Source organism: Bos taurus, chromosome 22 (genome assembly GCF_002263795.3).
Source record: "Bos taurus isolate L1 Dominette 01449 registration number 42190680 breed Hereford chromosome 22, ARS-UCD2.0, whole genome shotgun sequence".
Taxonomy (NCBI): domain Eukaryota; kingdom Metazoa; phylum Chordata; class Mammalia; order Artiodactyla; family Bovidae; genus Bos; species Bos taurus.
In genome coordinates, this window is record NC_037349.1 from 46,126,366 (window position 1) to 46,143,469 (window position 17,104).

The 17,104-nt window shown below is 42.5% G+C and overlaps 1 protein-coding gene across 6 annotated transcripts in view; it reads right to left on the reverse strand.

The window, feature by feature from the left end:
* Window positions 1-17,104, reverse strand: part of CACNA2D3 (calcium voltage-gated channel auxiliary subunit alpha2delta 3) — a 900,236-nt gene that overhangs the window by 208,077 nt on the left and 675,055 nt on the right. For all 6 annotated transcript variants that reach the window (XM_059879667.1, XM_059879666.1, XM_059879665.1 and 3 more), the window contains 3 exons: window positions 10,583-10,654; window positions 9,253-9,333; window positions 1,851-1,925 (listed from right to left, as the gene is read on the reverse strand). In XM_059879667.1, coding sequence (XP_059735650.1) covers window positions 1,851-1,925; window positions 9,253-9,333; window positions 10,583-10,654 — 228 coding nt within the window. The remainder of the gene's footprint in view (window positions 1-1,850; window positions 1,926-9,252; window positions 9,334-10,582; window positions 10,655-17,104) is intronic.

Here is a 17,104-nt window from a genome sequence, read left to right on the forward strand (position 1 = left end):
TAAAAGCTGATAAATAGGAAAGTTAATTCATTCACTGGCAGAAGATCCAGGTTTGATTGCTTCATTTACTCTGATTCACTCCAACTTGGAATAAATAAGCACTAGGAGCCTACTGTCAGCCACATCAAACATATATCTCCTACCACCCTCAACAAACAACCCCAACTGCAAGACTTAGAAATGGGTACTGTGCTAAGCTTTTTAAATTCAAATACACTTTTAGACTTAAATATCCTTAAAAAGTTAGGTAGGTTTTTCAGTCAGACTTTTCAGCAATTCTGAATTAAGTTTGGAATCAGCTAACCAGTTAATTCAATCCTTTTTTGATAAAAAGCTTGTTGAAGTCAAGTATTACCTTAAGTTGCATCCTGAAGCATGCATATGGGATCCATATGATGTGGCCATGACTCCATTAATACCAGGGCGATTAGAGCAAAGTTGGATGGTGATGGAGCTAAAACACGAACTTCTTCTAAACAATGATTCAAGGGAGAAGCAAACTGGTCCACAAGATGTTTCACAAATAAACGTTTGCATAGCAGGCACTGCTGATATTTTCTAATTTTGATGAAAGGAAAAAAGACATGTGGAGTGGATGGGTCTGTGTGAGTGTGTGTGTGTGTGTGTGTGTGTGTGTGCATGTGTGCACAGCTATAGGAAATGAACTATACTTTCTTGACATTCAAAAGCAGAGTTTACTATATTACTCTTTATACTTTTATATCTTCTTTAAAATTGGCTAACCACAGACCAAAAGGGATGTCTTTTTGTCAACACATTGCAACTAGATCAGGGGTGCAAACATGTGGTGCCCTCTCTGCCATGCCCCTCCAGAATCCACAGTGCACCAAATCTGGCTGCCCTTCAGAATCCTCCTAAACACAGTGCTCCAGGCAGCCTCTCCCCAGGGATCAGAATGGACCATGCTATTCTGGGCTGTCTTGGACTAGGCCTAACTCCACTCACTTCAAAGAGAGCTAAAACGATGCTGAAAGAAAATGGTTACATGTCAGCTCACTAAACAGTGCTACTGGATACAGCATAGGCAGGACAAGGGGGGAAATCTCAACGGTTTCAATGAAACACAAAAGATATTGTTGAGTATCTTCAAACCAGCAGGCACCGGGCTTGGGTAATGTTCCAACTCCATCATGATGAATTTCCAGGGATCTTGACTCTTATTTGTTGTATCAAATGTAATTTTCAAGAAGTTGGTCTCAGGACTTCCCTGGTGGTCCAAGGGTTAAGAATCCGCCTGCCCATGCGGGGCACACAGGTTTGACCCCTGGTCTGGGAAGACGCCACATGTCACGGGGCAACTAAGCCCGTGGGCAGCCACCACTGAAGCCTATGCACTCTACAGCCGGTGCTCCACAGCCAGAGCAGCCACTGCAACGAGAAGCCTGCGCACTGCAGCCAGAGAAAGCCTGTCCACGGCAGTGAAGGCCTAGCAAGTTCCAAAATGAATAAATAAGTAGATCGTTTTTTCTTTAAGTTGGTTTCAGGCTGGAGGGTGAGAGATCATTTGTTTCATAAAGCTACCTATTATGATGTATATTTCAAACTGAACAGAGTTTAAAAATTTTACATATATTGGCAAACATGAAATAAATAAGTTGCAAGACATATATGGATTTATATGTAAAAACATGATAGCAAATATATTTACCCTATATTATTTGCATATGATATGTCAAAATGCTAGTTATAAACTATTAAAACAGCTTTTCACAGACAGTATTATGAATTGAGCATTTCAAGTGAAACCTGCAAAGTGTCACCACTGTAGAACTGAAGAAAACCTTTTAAAATCATAAAAGGAGAAACACAGAAATAAGTATTTCTCTTACCAGTGGTCTGAGTTCTGGATGCGTCAGGATATATCCATTATTTGTGATTGCAAAGGCATAGCCATGAATCCCTAACTGTAAGAAGAAGTGAGAAAGAAACCTTCATTAGCTTGCTCCCTGGTGAATTCACAAAGCAGAAAGCAGCCCGACATTTAGTAATTTACAGCTTAAACTTGGCATTCATAACCCTTATCAGCACAATATTTCATTAAAATGAATGCAAGGCACTGATCCTTGACATTTGGTGGAAATGAAGACCTGTCACAGGATAAGCTCAGCAAATAGCACAATTTAAAATGTCACAGACCCATGTTGGCATCCAAAGACCCCACTTTGATTTATTTAAAATGAAAACAATTATAATTTTTAAAAAGCAAGTGGCTAATGTTTCTGGAGACTCTATGTCCAAGTGAACAGAATTTTGTCAACCTGGGTGTCTTTTCTCTACCTGAGATAAGTAAGGCAAGAGGGGCCTCCCTCTGATGCACCCTAGGCTCCCGACAATTCCATACCCCCAAGGCCATCTCAAGCATGCATTCTCCTAGGCAGTCATTTTCCGTAATTCTTCAAGGAGAAAAGTGTCCCCACAAGCCTATATAGGAGCCTGCCAACCCCTTTTACATCCTTTCGTCTTTAAACTGTGAGGCCGCCAAGCTTTTCCATGCATGCTTCCATCGACACAAAGCCTGGGTAATTTTCTATGCAGAGCCTCACTTAATTTATGTTTTCTGACTAAATAGGACTATGGGAAATAGTTTGAGAGCAATGAAATGTTTTATTAGCTTTAAAAAGTATGTAATCAAATTTAACACTGCACTTATTTAAATAATAATCCCAGCTTTTTGACAATATTTCTATTACACAGTTGAATGCATCCATTGGCTACAATAAATTTACCTACAAATCATTCATGTATTAAAATGGCCTCTGGCATAAAACCCATACTGATCTCTCTCTCTGAAGAAAGAAAATGTAACCCACTTTTGCCGGAGCAGTGAAAGGGGAGAAGAAAAAAAAAATCATTTTTCCCAATGAGTTATTTCATAGTCCTGAGCCCTCACTGTTATTTTCTTTAAAATTCTCTGCTGCTCGCATTCTTGAATATGATACTATTAAATGATCCAGACAACAGAGTTTACAAACCAAGAATGACCCTGTCTGCTTGTTAGCTTAACGTCAAGGTGATGTGAAATTAACTTCAGAGAATTTAACACCGGCAATTAAAAGTATTCCTTGCATTACAAAAAGCAAATACGCACGTGGTAGTCAAGGGCAACAGACATTTTCTTCTGGAGTTACCTTACACAGCAAGTCTTAATAAGATTCTACTTGATTCTAATGATAAAAGTATATTTCATTATGCTGTGAAAGATAAACCAGAGATTTCCTATCCTTTGAGATGTATATCGTCTCTTTTCATCTTGTCTCTTGGAAAAATGTCAGACACAGTCAGCACTGCATTAATTACCTTTATTATGTCCCTGTTTAATACAGACTGAGGAGTCAAAATGGACTCAGAGAGTTTGACTTTTTCCATTAAAGGCAAAAGTGGTCTTTGGTTGGAAATTCAAACTCACGATGAGACCAAACAAATGATATTTTATAGTCAACTAATATATTCAGTGGCTTCTAATGTACATTCCTTCACTTCTTGGTTTGCCTGTAGGAAGCAATACTCCAAAGAAAGTAAAACTCCATGCATATGCCCCCTCCAAGCTCTCTACTTTTCTTGTGTATCACTTATCTAAGTGATAATCAATTATTTGTGAGGTTGACTATAAATAGTCAAGATATCAGTCAAGGCCTTTGATTATTTAAAGCCTATCTCCCTGCCAGAATATAAGTTCTGTGACAGCCAAGGTCATACCATGCAGTTATAGAGGGATGGCTAGGATGAAGGGAAGAGGGGTCAAGAAAGGAGGAAGCAGGAAAGGAGGAAGAAGGGAAGTAACAGAAGCTGAATTGAGTGCAGATCCTACAAAAGTATCCTGAACTCTCTGCTTCTTTCCTGGGATGCAGAGACTGAGGTGACCTTCCCACCCAATGTCCTCCACTCATTGTTTAGCTGCCATCTTGCTTCCTTGTTGCTCACTCACATTTCACTCTCCCAGAACCTGCCTCTGTCATGCCCCCTCGCCCACCAAAATGCCACCAGAACTCCTTTCTCTACAGTTGCCAAACCATATAGAATGTACCCTCTTTTCCTGGTTGTCTTAGCCTACTGCCCCCTCTTCCTTGACACTCTAATCCCTCAGTTTCCAGGCCCCACACTCCCGGATTCCCTCCCTTTCGTAGGATCCTCGTCCTCTACTCACCCTGGAGGCAGTTAAGCTTCTGTCCCCAGTGCTCCTTGTCTGCTTTAGCTCCTTCTCCTCCAGCATGATTCATCAACCACCTGAATGCTGTTGACCTCCAGATCTGTGCTCCAGCTTTGGCCTCTCGCCTCAGTGGTAGACCCCAGGGTTCAAGTGTGTGTCTCTACCTGGACATCACACAGGTGCCCAGACTCGCCCAGTCCAACGTGGGCCCCTTCCCTTAGTGCTGCTCTCCCTGCACTTCTCTCTCAGTTGGTGGCACCACCAACCACCCACCCAACTCTCAAGTTAGAAACTAAAGAACCATCCCTAGATCCCTTTCTCTCTTTCATCCCCAACTTGTTGACCTAAGTAATCACTAAGTTTTTCTCCAGAAATCATTTAGATTCATCTCTGCTTCCCCACCTTACCATCCATGTAGATTTAATATAGCAGATTTCCACCATGGTCCTACCTGTTCTTTCTGCCTCAAAGCTTGGCCCCAACAAAGTTATCCTTCAGATTAATCAAAGTCAAAGGTAACTCTGACTCTGTTGTTTCCCTTTGTAAAACCCACTAAAGACCTCTTTTATGTGTAGAAAGTTAAAGTGAAAGTCTCTCAGTCATCTCTGACTCTTTGTGACCCCATGGACTACACAGTCCATGGAATTCTCCAGGCCGTAATATTGGAGTGGGTAGCCTTTCCCTTCTCCAAGTGATCTTCCCAACTCAGGGAGTGAACCCAGGTCTCCTGCATTGCAGGTGGATTCTTTAACAGCTGAGCCACAAGTGAAGCCCCAAGAAAACTGGAGTGGGTAGCCTGTCCTTTCTCTAGTGGATCTTCCTGATCCAGGAGTCAAACTGGGGTCTCCTGCATTGCAGGCAGATTCTTCACCAACTGAGCTAAGCCATCAGGGAAGCTCTCTTTCACTTTCATGTGTGAGATAGAATCTACGGGTCTATCCATCAGGTCTCCCTGGGGTCTGGCCCCTACCTACTTACCCAGCATTTCCTTCCTCCACTCATTGCCTCTCAAGAGCTCATGACAGCAACAATAAACCCCCCGCAGCTTTTTTCTCCCACTGAGACCTTTACTCAATGAATGCAAGCTGTTCAGAGCACTACTCCTTCCCACTTCTCCCCAGCTATGAGCTCAGCCTCATGATCTTCTCCTATAAACATGTCTCTCCTGTTGCGCCCTCCTTTCCGTATCATGTCTCCATAAAACTCTGAGAATTTTTCCATTACTACCTTCACCTTAATGCATGAAAATGCCACACTTCCTTTTCTGCCCGCTTCTCAACCCTAGCTGGATGTCTTTCCTTCATCTGCCTTATTCTAGACACTCCCCCATCAGAATGGGCTCTCTGTGGGAAAGGAAGCCTCTCATTCATCTTTTGACTGTTCCAGCCTCTAGCATAATGTCTAGCACATGGCAGGTGCTCCAGTTAAGGTCTGCATGTATTTAAGATAGTCATCACTTTACCCAAATATTACCTCATTCATCTTTAAAATTTGAGCTAGAGTAAATATCGAACGTAAGCTGAAAAGGAGAAGCTGATTTGCTATGGGTGGTACATAGTCAGTCCTCCTCAAGCCTGTACCTGAGAAAGTCTTCTTGACATTCAGAAACTATCTGGTTAAAATCCTTCCCAGGAGAACAGTGAGAAAATAACATCAGAATGTTTTGTTGGTTCGTTGACTGCAAATGGATATAACCTAATGTAGATGGAAGAAGAGAAACTTAGCAAATCTCAAAACACATTCCCCATTCTGTGGATGAGTCTCTCAAAAAACCTAAAACTTGTAGATGGCAATGTCCAACATTTGCTTAGGGCCTCAAATCAATATACAGATGAAATCTCTAATTTTTGTTTCATCTGAAATACAACTAGCCATTCTGTCCATCCTAACATGCAGTCCCATGCCGCAGTCAGAGAGCAGATGGGACACAAGGCCTCCCGGCACTTGGGGCTGCCAAAGGGGCCCCCATCCTGAAGCACGCTCTCCTGGTGGCCAGAGGCCTTGTGGTGCAAAAGCCTGGGGAAGGAGGTGCTTCCCTTCCAAGTGCAGAGAATCGGGACTAATGAAGTGAACCCAATTATAAAATGGCTCTTTACATTAACAGAGGCTGTGGTGTCTGGAAATTATTGCTGGGGTGTCTGGAATTCTTAATAAAAATTACAGGAAGTCTGATTGCTTGTGGGAAAATCTATGAAGCTAATGGAAAAGAAAGAATTCTATCAATATCTTCTGGGAAAACCACACGAGCCAAGAGCTGACTCATCTTTACAAGGTGTTAATCAAGAGAAAAAGGTGTGATCTGCACTCTGATCCCTGGAGCTCTCCTCTCCTAGATGAGAGAGCCCCATTCACCCACGGTTCACTCCAGCTGCCACGGACACCTCTTCCCACAGCTCTGGTGGGGACCAGAGGAAGGGCAACTTAGATTAAGGTATGCCACACCTGGGTCTCTGGTTCCCAGACCCTTTGGGGAAAGCAGCTAATTTTCTGTAGCTGATCTTCTTCTTATCCCCTTATTACACTTTGTTTCCTTCATCATTTACTTGCTGAGTTATAACGAGAAATAATAAGAGTTATTTCACATATCTTCATCTAAAAATGGGACCAAGTGGTACTTATTTCATGGGAGTGTAACGAGGATTCAGTGGGAACAGTGAATATAAAGCACTTTTACCATACTAAACACACAGTGAAAAGTTCAGTGAATGTCTTATTGTATTATTTTAGCTACTAATTTTTTTAATATATTTTAACTATTACTATTATTGTCCTTTATTGTTTCTTATGGCTCTAGGCTTCAGTTCAGTTCACTCAGTTGTGTCCAACTCTTTGCAAGCCCATGGACTGCAGCATGCCAGGCTTCCCCCATCACCAACTCCCAGAGCTTGCTCAGACTCATGTCCATCAAGTCAGTGATGCCATCCAACCATCTCATCCTCTGTCATCCCCTTCTCCCACCTTCAATCTTTTCCAGCATCAGGGTCTTTTCCAATGGGTCAGTTCTTCACATCAGGTGGCTAAAGTATTGGAGTTTCAGCTTCAGCATCAGTCCTCCCAATGAATATTCAGGACTGATTTCCTTTAGGATGGACTGGTTGGATCTCCTTGCAGTCCAAGGGACTCTCAAGAGTCTTCTCCAACACTACAGTTCAAAAGCATCAATTCTGCAGCACTCAACTTCCTTTATGGTCCAACTCTCACATCCATACATGACTACTGGAAAAAACACAGCCTTGACCGGATGGACCTATGTTTTCAAAGTAATGTCTCTACTTTTTAATATGCTGTCTAGGTTGGTAATAGCTAAAGCATGCACTGCTAGTTTGAGACTTGGCAAGATATTTAAATTTTCTGAGTCTCTTGTTTCTTTAGCCAAGGATAGCAGTGTCTACTGCATTAAGTGAGATAATGCTATAAAGATCTTAGTACATTGCCTAGTAGAAGAAGCTTTGAAAAACAAATTCACAGGGTAATTGTTACCATTTCCTATATGTTCTGGGCTCCCAAGGTGGCTCAGTGGTAAAGAATCCACCTGCCAGTGCAGGAGACATGCATCCCAGGGTCAGGAAGATCCCCCGGAGGAGGAAATAGCAACCCACTCCAGTATTCTTGCCTGAAGAATCCCATGGACAGAGAAGCCTGGTGAGCTATACAGTCCATGGGGTTGCAGAGTTAGACACAACGGAGTGACCAAGCACACACACACCTATATGTTCATCCTTTCTGGATTTACTGGGCATATATTAAATAGTGGCCCTGTATCTGGGCTTCTACATCTTATTTGATGCTAGAGGCTTAAGAGTGGTAAAGGTTGGATGCTCTTTCTTAAACAGTGAGCCAGCAATTCTGGGCCTCTAAGTCTAAGGATTTCAATAAGAGTAAAGTCCACTATCTTTATGGGCCTCAAATAGCTCCCTAACCCCCTGACTTTCCACCTCTAGGGAGCTAAACAGTTTTCAACATGTGCTTTTGTGAGTTTGGGTCAACCAGATGTCGTATTACACTCTGGAAACTGAACTCCAAATGGAAAAGCCCTTTTGGTGAAAGAACCCGGCTGTCAGAGCTCCAGGGTGATAGCAGGAAGAAAGACCTTTGTCATCTCAGTAAACCCAATCAGAAAATTTATTTTGTTAATGAGGCCACCTTTTGTAGCCTGGATACCTGATTTTAGCTTAGAGTTGATTTCCTTTGATTATGAAGGTAGCTTTCTAATTTGATCACCTAAATGGAATCAGCACATGGGAACAGACACACCTTGCTTATTCAAAGAAGTTTCCTCTTCTAGGAGTGGATCAGGTTCTAAGGACCATCTAGGAAGCACTGGGAAGAACCTGACCTTATGGGTTCTCTGAGAAGCCTGGGCCAAGAGGTAGAGGTGCAGCATGGGCTTCTGGAAAGTGGTGATGTGCTGATGTCCACAGCTAAGGGGAGCCTGAGAAGGCGGGGGTTCACACCTTGAGTCCGAACAATCCCCTATGGATCTCACTCCTCAGCTCTCTATCCAATCTTCGCATGACCTATTTTGCCTTCTTAGGAAAAACACCATACAGTGAAATGATTTCAGGTGGCATGTAGACCCTGTATTTAAGCTTTCCTACTCCACCCTCTCAACTGTCCCCAGAATTCAAAACAAACTTACACTTCTCTTACTGCCATAGGTTTAATGTAGCACTACAAAAGGAATATTAATTCGTACCCCATTACCTTTCAGGATAAACGGAATATTTATTCAGTAGAAGCAGGGACCACTTTTATTTGTGCCTCACTGGGTTTCTGTTAAGAAGCAACAGATTTTAGGGGGTCCTCAGATTGGGGTAAGTCAAGACTGGCTTAGAAAATCATCAGAGGTGTAAGACCTGTATAGTCCTGCAGACTTGTGTAGACTTTCAAAGGCCCATACAAACCTGGGTGGGCGCATGTAGACCTAATCAGATCTTCCTGGACTGTTATTATTCTACCAAAACAAAACAACACAGAATCCGCTAGAAAGAGTGGGTTTCCTTCAAGCTTTTCTTGTCACTATGGCAAGCTGTGAGATTATCTCGTGCATCTGGCTCTCGACTCTTAATTAAGCGATGCATTACCTTATATTTGGGGATGGTCTTCAGAAGTTCTTTCACTGGGACATCTGTGCCGACCACACCGAGAAGAATGCCTTTTGATCTCTATTGAAAAGAAACATTAAACAATAAAAACAACAGAATGTTAATTTGGCAGAATAAATATAATGTCCTGAAAAGTCACACACCATAGGCACTGTCTGGAACCTTCTTCAAACTGAGAGAAATTGAAGCTTAATCCAGATTTGCAAGAGGTAATTTCTATTCCCCACCCAAAACATTCCTAGGAAAGAATGGCAGCTTCTCAGGCCAAACATTGCCTATTATAACCCTCAACACACACCCTAAGAACCATTTCCTTTTCTCTCCTGAAAATTAAGAATCTGAAGAGGCCAAGGAGTTTCAATCATTAATCAGCTTCTCTTACAGAAACTTTTTACAGGAAACACTTAGCATGTTAACTATGTTCTCAATTTATACTGCCATCTGGTGCCCAGGAGAAAGAGACTAAATAGCCAGAGAAAGATGCAAAAACCCTAACATTTTTCCAGACAGTTGGAACCAAGGACTGGGGTAAAGGCATAGGCCTCTAGGGTTCCAGGTCCCAAGGTCAACGTGATGTGCTATACTTTCTGATGTCAGAAAGGGCCTTCTAAAATAAGATACACATTGCTACTATCCTGTCTGCTGTTTCACCCCAATGCAACTGCCCCCAGAACCTCAGGCCATGTTCCTATTTGGAAATAGGGTCTTTGTAGATGTATTTAATCAAGGATCTCAAAGTGAAATTATCCTGGACACAGGATGGGGCCTGTATCCAACAATTTGTGTCTTTATAAGAGGAAAGGATACAGAGATAAGCAGAGAAGAGGGCCGTGTGAAGACAGAGGTGGAGACTGGAGTGGGCAAGGAAGGAGTCTCCCCTACAATCGACTTCTTAATTTTAGACTTCTGGCCCCTAGAATTGTTAAAATACACGTCTATTGTAAGCCATCCCATCTATAACACTTCACTGTCACAGCCCTGGGGATCTAATTCAAGGTTGGGACCTATAAATGAGAGTGAGATCATCCCATCACAATCAAGGATTCTTTCTGGAGATTTCCTTCCTCTGGTCATTTAAACACTTCAATTTTGGAAAAGTGATGCATACTGTAAAAAGATGCCTGCTTAAATTCCTCTCATCTATTCTTGATTTCATGATTCTAACAGCAGGATTAAAAGTGAGGAAAAATTATACATCCTCCATCCTTAAGTTAAATAAGTAAATAAAGGTCACCAGAACTTGAGTCAGAGAGGGTCTGAGTTAACGACCCCCTTAGCATCAAGAAGGAAATCCAGTCACTGTACTCACAGTCTCATTCTGCTTACTAAACACAGGCATGGCGACCGTGGTCATCAGGACGGGGCCCTGATCATCAGCAAGCTGGATGGAGAAAGAAAAGCCAGTTACCTGAGAATAGTCTGGAAAAAACAGTACCAGGGGCCATACCTTTTCACTATCTCATCCCTTCCTGACCAGGGGCTGTTGGAAATGGACCAGTGTCCACTCAAGTCTTTATAGCTTAGGTGGGAGGACAATATTCCTCTACCTGGATGTGCTAATGAGGATCCTAGCCTCTCCTCACGGGTGGGGGAAACAATGATAGCTACCATCAGTCACTCCAGCTGATCTGTTTACTGCATTCAGCCATTTGAGTTCAAATAAAGCCCTGTTTGGATCCTAGTGATTCATTTTATTTTATTACTACAGATTGATTTTATCGTTTTACTTTACAGACTTTATGTTCAATATGTGCAATATTAATGCTTCTCCTTAATGTGGAAATTGAGGATCAGAAAGCATGAGCATAAGGGGTTTTACGAGTTGCCCCTGCTGCAAACAATGGAATCTGGAAGCATTTATTCTCCCCAAGGTAGCTGAGTCATGGCCCTTTTGAATCTCTACATATATCTACATGCCAGTCCCAGATGGAAAACAAACAAAATGAAAAAATAACTTATCCATTTCATCCCTGAATCACTGGTAACTGAAGCTGAACATTCCTCCTGGAAGAACAACCCTTGAATTTGGCCCATAGTATACTTCTGTAACTCATTGAATTGCATACAAGTGCACTGAGACCCACCATCATATCTGTCTTTCACAACAGTGTCAGGAGAAAGGTATAAACCCCTACCTTGCTCTGTGAGCAAATGGGGAAACTGAGTCTTAGATAACAGTAGGCTTTGGTCCAAGACAAACCTGGTTCTAGTTCTCAGCTTTGAATCTTTATCTAACCCTTCATGTTCTCATATAAAATAACACCAACTATTCCTCAGCATTGTTGCCATGAAGATAAAATGTGAAACTGTCCATCAAAGTACTTGGCATCTGCAAGTGCTCAAAGGATGTTAGTTTCCTTTCCCTGCCTTCAAGATCACATGGCTAGCAAGTAGCAGAGTCTCCAGGAAGATTAAGGCATGTGGCACTGACGACAGGGACCAAAATTGGCCAAAATTGGCCAATCAGTAGGAGAGGTTTACTTCCTGGTTTCATAGTCTATTCAAGCTTCAAATAAAGCAACCTGTGAATGAGAATCCACTATCTTCAGGCTGGAGTGTTTTCTGATGTTTGGGCACTTTTGCATCACTTTTAATTTCACACAAAAGAAGGTGTTGTTCCCTCAGTCTTTTTTGAAAAGACTATTATAAGCAGACGATCCTGAAATCTAGAGGGTCCTATGGACTGAGGTCCCCATGGACTGGCAGGCCTCCTGAGAACAGGTCATTAAATTTGGTGAATATTTTACCAGTCTTCTTCTTCCAATAGGTTATTTGAGCAATAGGACAGCATTTCTTGTGATGTAGTATGAAGAAGCGGCAGCATCTTCAGCATCTGAGTGCCCTGCTGCTGCTGCTGCTGCTAAGTCGCTTCAGTCGTGTCCGACTCTGTGTGACCCCATAGACGGCAGCCCACCAGGCTCCCCCATCCCTGGGATTCTCCAGGCAAGAATACTGGAGTGGGTTGCCATTTTCTTCTCCAATGCATGAAAGTGAAAAGTCAAAGTGAATTCGCTCAGTCGTGTCCGACTCTTAGCGACCCCATGGACTGCAGCCTACCAGGCTCCTCTGTCCATGGGATTTTCCAGGAAGAGTATTGGAGTGGGGTGCCATTGCCTTCTCCAATCTGAGTGCCCTAAAAATGCATAATTTCAAACCTTCTCCAGATTCTCTGAATCTGAATCTTTATTCTAATAATTAGTATGCATATTAAAATTCAAGAAGCACTGTTAAAAGGAAATCCTTTCCACCATCAATAATGATGACAGTTGAAGAGAAACTTATATGAGTTGGGAAAACCCTTAACAGAGACAGAGAAAACCATGTTTTTATCCATTTTACCTGTATGTCAAGATGGGCCTATTCCTCCATGACAAGCAAAACAATGCAAGAATCTCATGATCCCTCAAGGACTGGAAATTCATGATGTGACAGTAAATTTTATGTAGCAACCTGATTAGGCAATGGTCATTAGCTCAAACAACAGTGTAGATGCTGTAAATGTATTTTTTAAATGTAATTAACACTTAAACTAGTTGACTTTAGAGATGGCCAAAATGATGGAGTAGGAAGACTCTGAAATCACCTCCTCCCGAGGACAAACCAAAATTACAACTACTTACAGGGCAATTATCTATGAGAACAACCTGAAGACTAGCAGAAAAGATTTTCTACAACTGAAGACATAAAGAAGGAACCACAGTGTGATGCATAGGAGGGGCGGAGTCGTGATAAAGTCGAGACCCACACATCCACGCCAGCATTTACAAATGGAGGAACACCATAACTGTCGAGGCACTCCCCAAGGAGCAAGTGGTCTGAGCTCCAGGCTCCTCAGCCCAGGGGCCCTACACTGGGAAGTCAAGACCCCTGAACATGTGGCTTTGAAAATCAGCAGGACTTATCTTTAGAGGAGGCATGGAGTTATAGGACGTGGAGATTCTGCTCTTAAAGAGCACTCGCAAAATCTCACACTTTTCAATTCCCAGCACAGAGGCAGTAATTTAAAAGAAACCTAAGTCAGACGTCTTACTTATCCTCGGAATCTAAAACACAAAACAAACAAGCTAAAATAAAAACAAATTCACAGATGAACAGACAGATGACTGCCGGAGGGGAGGGGTGGAGGGTGGGAGTAAAATAGGTGAAGGGGCTTAAGAGATACAAACCTCCAGCAATAAAACAAGTAAGCCATGGGGATGTAATACACAACATAAGGAATGTGGTCAGTAATATAATAATTTTGTACAGGGACAGATGGTTACTAGACATAGTGATGATCATTTCATAATGTTTGCAAATGTCAAATCACTATGTAGTACATCTGAAACTAAGATAATATTATAGGTCAACTATATTTCAATAAAAACTCAGTAGACTTTGATAAAGCAGATTACTCTCCATAATCTGTGTGTGTTTTAGCCAATCAGTCAAGGACTTAAGACAAAAACAGTTTTCCCAAGGAAAACGGAAGGAATTTTTCCCAAGGAAGAAGGAACTCTTCTTCCAGACTGTCTTCAGACCCAACACTGTAAAACCCCATTCTGCTGGAATTTCCAGCCTGCCGACCTGCCCTACAGCGTTCAGATGCGTCAGTCCCCAGCACGTACGTAAGTGGCAGTTGCTTAAAATCTCTCTCCCCCTCTCTCCTTGTGTGTGTACTTATCTTACATTTAAGGAAAAAACATACACACGCATCTCTTATGGTTTTCTTTCTCTGGAGAATCGGGAGTAATACACATTTAATCATGTAATCTATTATTTGTGGCGGCCTAATTTTGGTACTAGTATAAATAAACAAACTATATATAATATTAATAACCAAATAATATTAACTATGAGATAATGCTGACAATCACTGTTGCAGGAACCAAGGCAACCAGTATATAACAGTTTCTGGAACCATGGTTCCAATACCTTGCTAAATATACTTAAAGTATACTATGGCCAACAAGGGGGGCATGCAATGCCATTTTCAAAGGCAGAACCAAGCCACGATGAATAATTCCCCCAGAATCAGAAACCTTCCCACATTCTGACTCCTTGAGTAAACCTTAATGCTACACAGAAAACTGATTTGAACTGATCCATAACCCTGGGTAACTTCCACTCTGGAGCTCAAATCAAAATTTCAAGCAATGCCAATATGTACCATGGATGAAGTAAAAACATAGCCACTGACAATAATGAGAAATGAAACTTTTTCCTGCAAACAGTAAAAATCAGTTATAAGTCACTGGTAATTGTCCTGGCCCAAATACAAGATCAGGGGAAACTAACTTCTAAATATTAAGCCAGGATATAGTATCAACTTCATTCAGGGGCTAATTCCAAATATAATTAATGTACCATTACTTAAATTAAAAAAAAAAAAAAAACATAATATTGCATTTGCACAGAAACCATTCATTTTTAAACAGCCACAGGTAAACAAAGGAGATGCAGTGGGCTCAGTCTAGCCACTGCTATGGGCTCACATGCTCCTCTTTCAGGGACCGTTCTGGCTCAGATGTGCATTGGTTTGGCCAGAACCCTAACCTGTAGTCCTTCCGATCATACACCAACTCATCAGTATGGCCATGAGGGCTGGCAGCACTCCGGAAATAACACTTGCACAGCGTGAAGATGCTCTTCTGCACCCACCAGTTCCACCTTTCCTACTCTCCAGTGGGTCTGGGTTCTGCGAACCTTAAACATTTCGTGGAGAAGGAACATCAAATTGAAAGTTAATATGCACAGTAAGCACCTTTCGATTGAGAAGCATTCTGTACTCCTGCCACAGGAAAAAGCAGCTTGTGGCAAAAGGTTTTTTTCTTAAGACCACCCATCAAGAGTTACGCAGCCAACCACAGCCAGACACCCTCTGTCCCCAACACCACACTAGAGGGTCCCTGCTTTTCTGTGGCTCCCTAACCTGTAAAGGCCACTGAGGCAAGAACACTGCCTATGATTCATAGACACGTCTTCCAAGAAAAATGCAGACATAAAGTCAACATTCATTTTCCAAGGTTAGGAATGGGAGAGGGGGGTCGCAATGGTCCATCTGGGCAAAATCCCATTAACTTAAGTCCAAGTGTGAATCCCAAAATGAACTGCCATTCAATTACACTTGCCCAGGCTTTGAACAGGCCTCTGAAATGCTTGGTTGTGGTATTCAGCTGTATAAAAAGTGTATATTATTCCATATCCTTCATTTCCTATGCTACATAATGGAGACCATTCTGGTATCAAAGGAAATGATGAATAATAATACCGAACATCTGGTTTATAAAACACAAACTTGCTCAACAGATTGACTGCTTCCTGTCAGCTTCCCAAGTTAATCATGCATGTGGGCTCATATGAATATGCATTTAGATTCATGTGCGAGGTACATGCAGTGATGCCAGGCTTCTCCTCCTAAGGCCTGATTAGTTTCCCACTAACGGCTGTAGGGTGCGGCCCAGATAGGATAACAGCAGCGGGTTTGTGGTCTACCGATTTTGCTGCAGGTCTAGTCATTATTATTCATCGATTCCCTTGATAAACATTCCCTGAGCATCAGCTATGTGCCAAGTTTCATGCCACGTGCTGGGAAGACAACCAGGAATAAGACACAGGTCTTACCCCTGAGGAACCACAAGTCCACCAGCAGGGACAGGAAAGAATGAGGCAGAAAGGGAAGAGCTGGCTGGGCCAGGCACACTGGCTCCCATTACATGAGCAGAAGGCTATCTTCTTCATGACCAGCCTGAACAAAAATAAAAATACTCTTCCGGCCTTCTTGGACCAACTCAGAAGCTTTCTGAAAACCAGGTTAACAACACTAGCAACAAGTTATCTGCTGCACAGCAATTTCATCAATTACTTTACTTAAGAATATTTGCAAATGGAACAATGCAGGGTAGACCTTTTGAAAAAATTGCCTAGCACTTCTTTTTTTCTTCTGTTTGCAAATACCAACCCCGTCCTTTAGGGAAATATTCTTCAGCCTTTCCATACACAGTGTTTTATTGACAGTTAACTTCTCCCACCCTGCACATGTGGCTGGGCATCCAACTCAGGCTGTGCCAACCACAGCCCTTCACACACACACACACACACACACACACACTCACTCAACTCTCTCTCTCTGCCCAGGTCACACTGATTGCTTTATTAATTAGACACATGGACTCAAAGTAGGCTATTTGGGGACTTTTCCTTTTTTCCATCTGGAGTGAATAAGAAAAACTCTCTACACTGCTTTGTGTGTGGTTTTAGGAATGTAAGCCTGATAGCCATATCCCCTCTTCACAGAGAAGCAATTGAGAAAATAAAGTCAACCCAGAAAGATGAGGAGAGATGAGCGTGTGTGTGTGTGTGCGTGTGTAATGAGGGAAAAGCAGAAGGAGAGGGAGGGAGGGAGGAAGGGGGAAAGGATGGGAAGCTACCAGTCCTAAAAGCCTTCAACCCTAAGATCAACTCCATCCATGCTTTCTTCTATTGGGATAAATTGAGGCAGTTTTTTCTCTTTGCCCAAAAGGACATGCACTGGACTTGTGACTTTTCAAGGACATCTGCTATGTTGCCTTCTTTCACGTCTCCATTCAGAGGATGCTTGCTAGGGCCAGTGGCAGAATTCTCTGTTCATCCTGTAGCTGGAGGGCCCTGGTGATGAGTGCCAAGCCCCAGAGAAAGGAGGTAAGCGGGACTCCTGGCTCTGAGAAGGCATCTGAGTGAGTCAAGGGCGTCAGGCTCGGCAGCTCATTTGAGGGTTGCCAGGTGGTTTTCAGCAGAGCCTCCTGCCATCTGCTCAGCCCTGGAGGTTTGGGCCGAAAGAGAAGGTTGTGCACAAGTGGGGAACTCAGTTTGG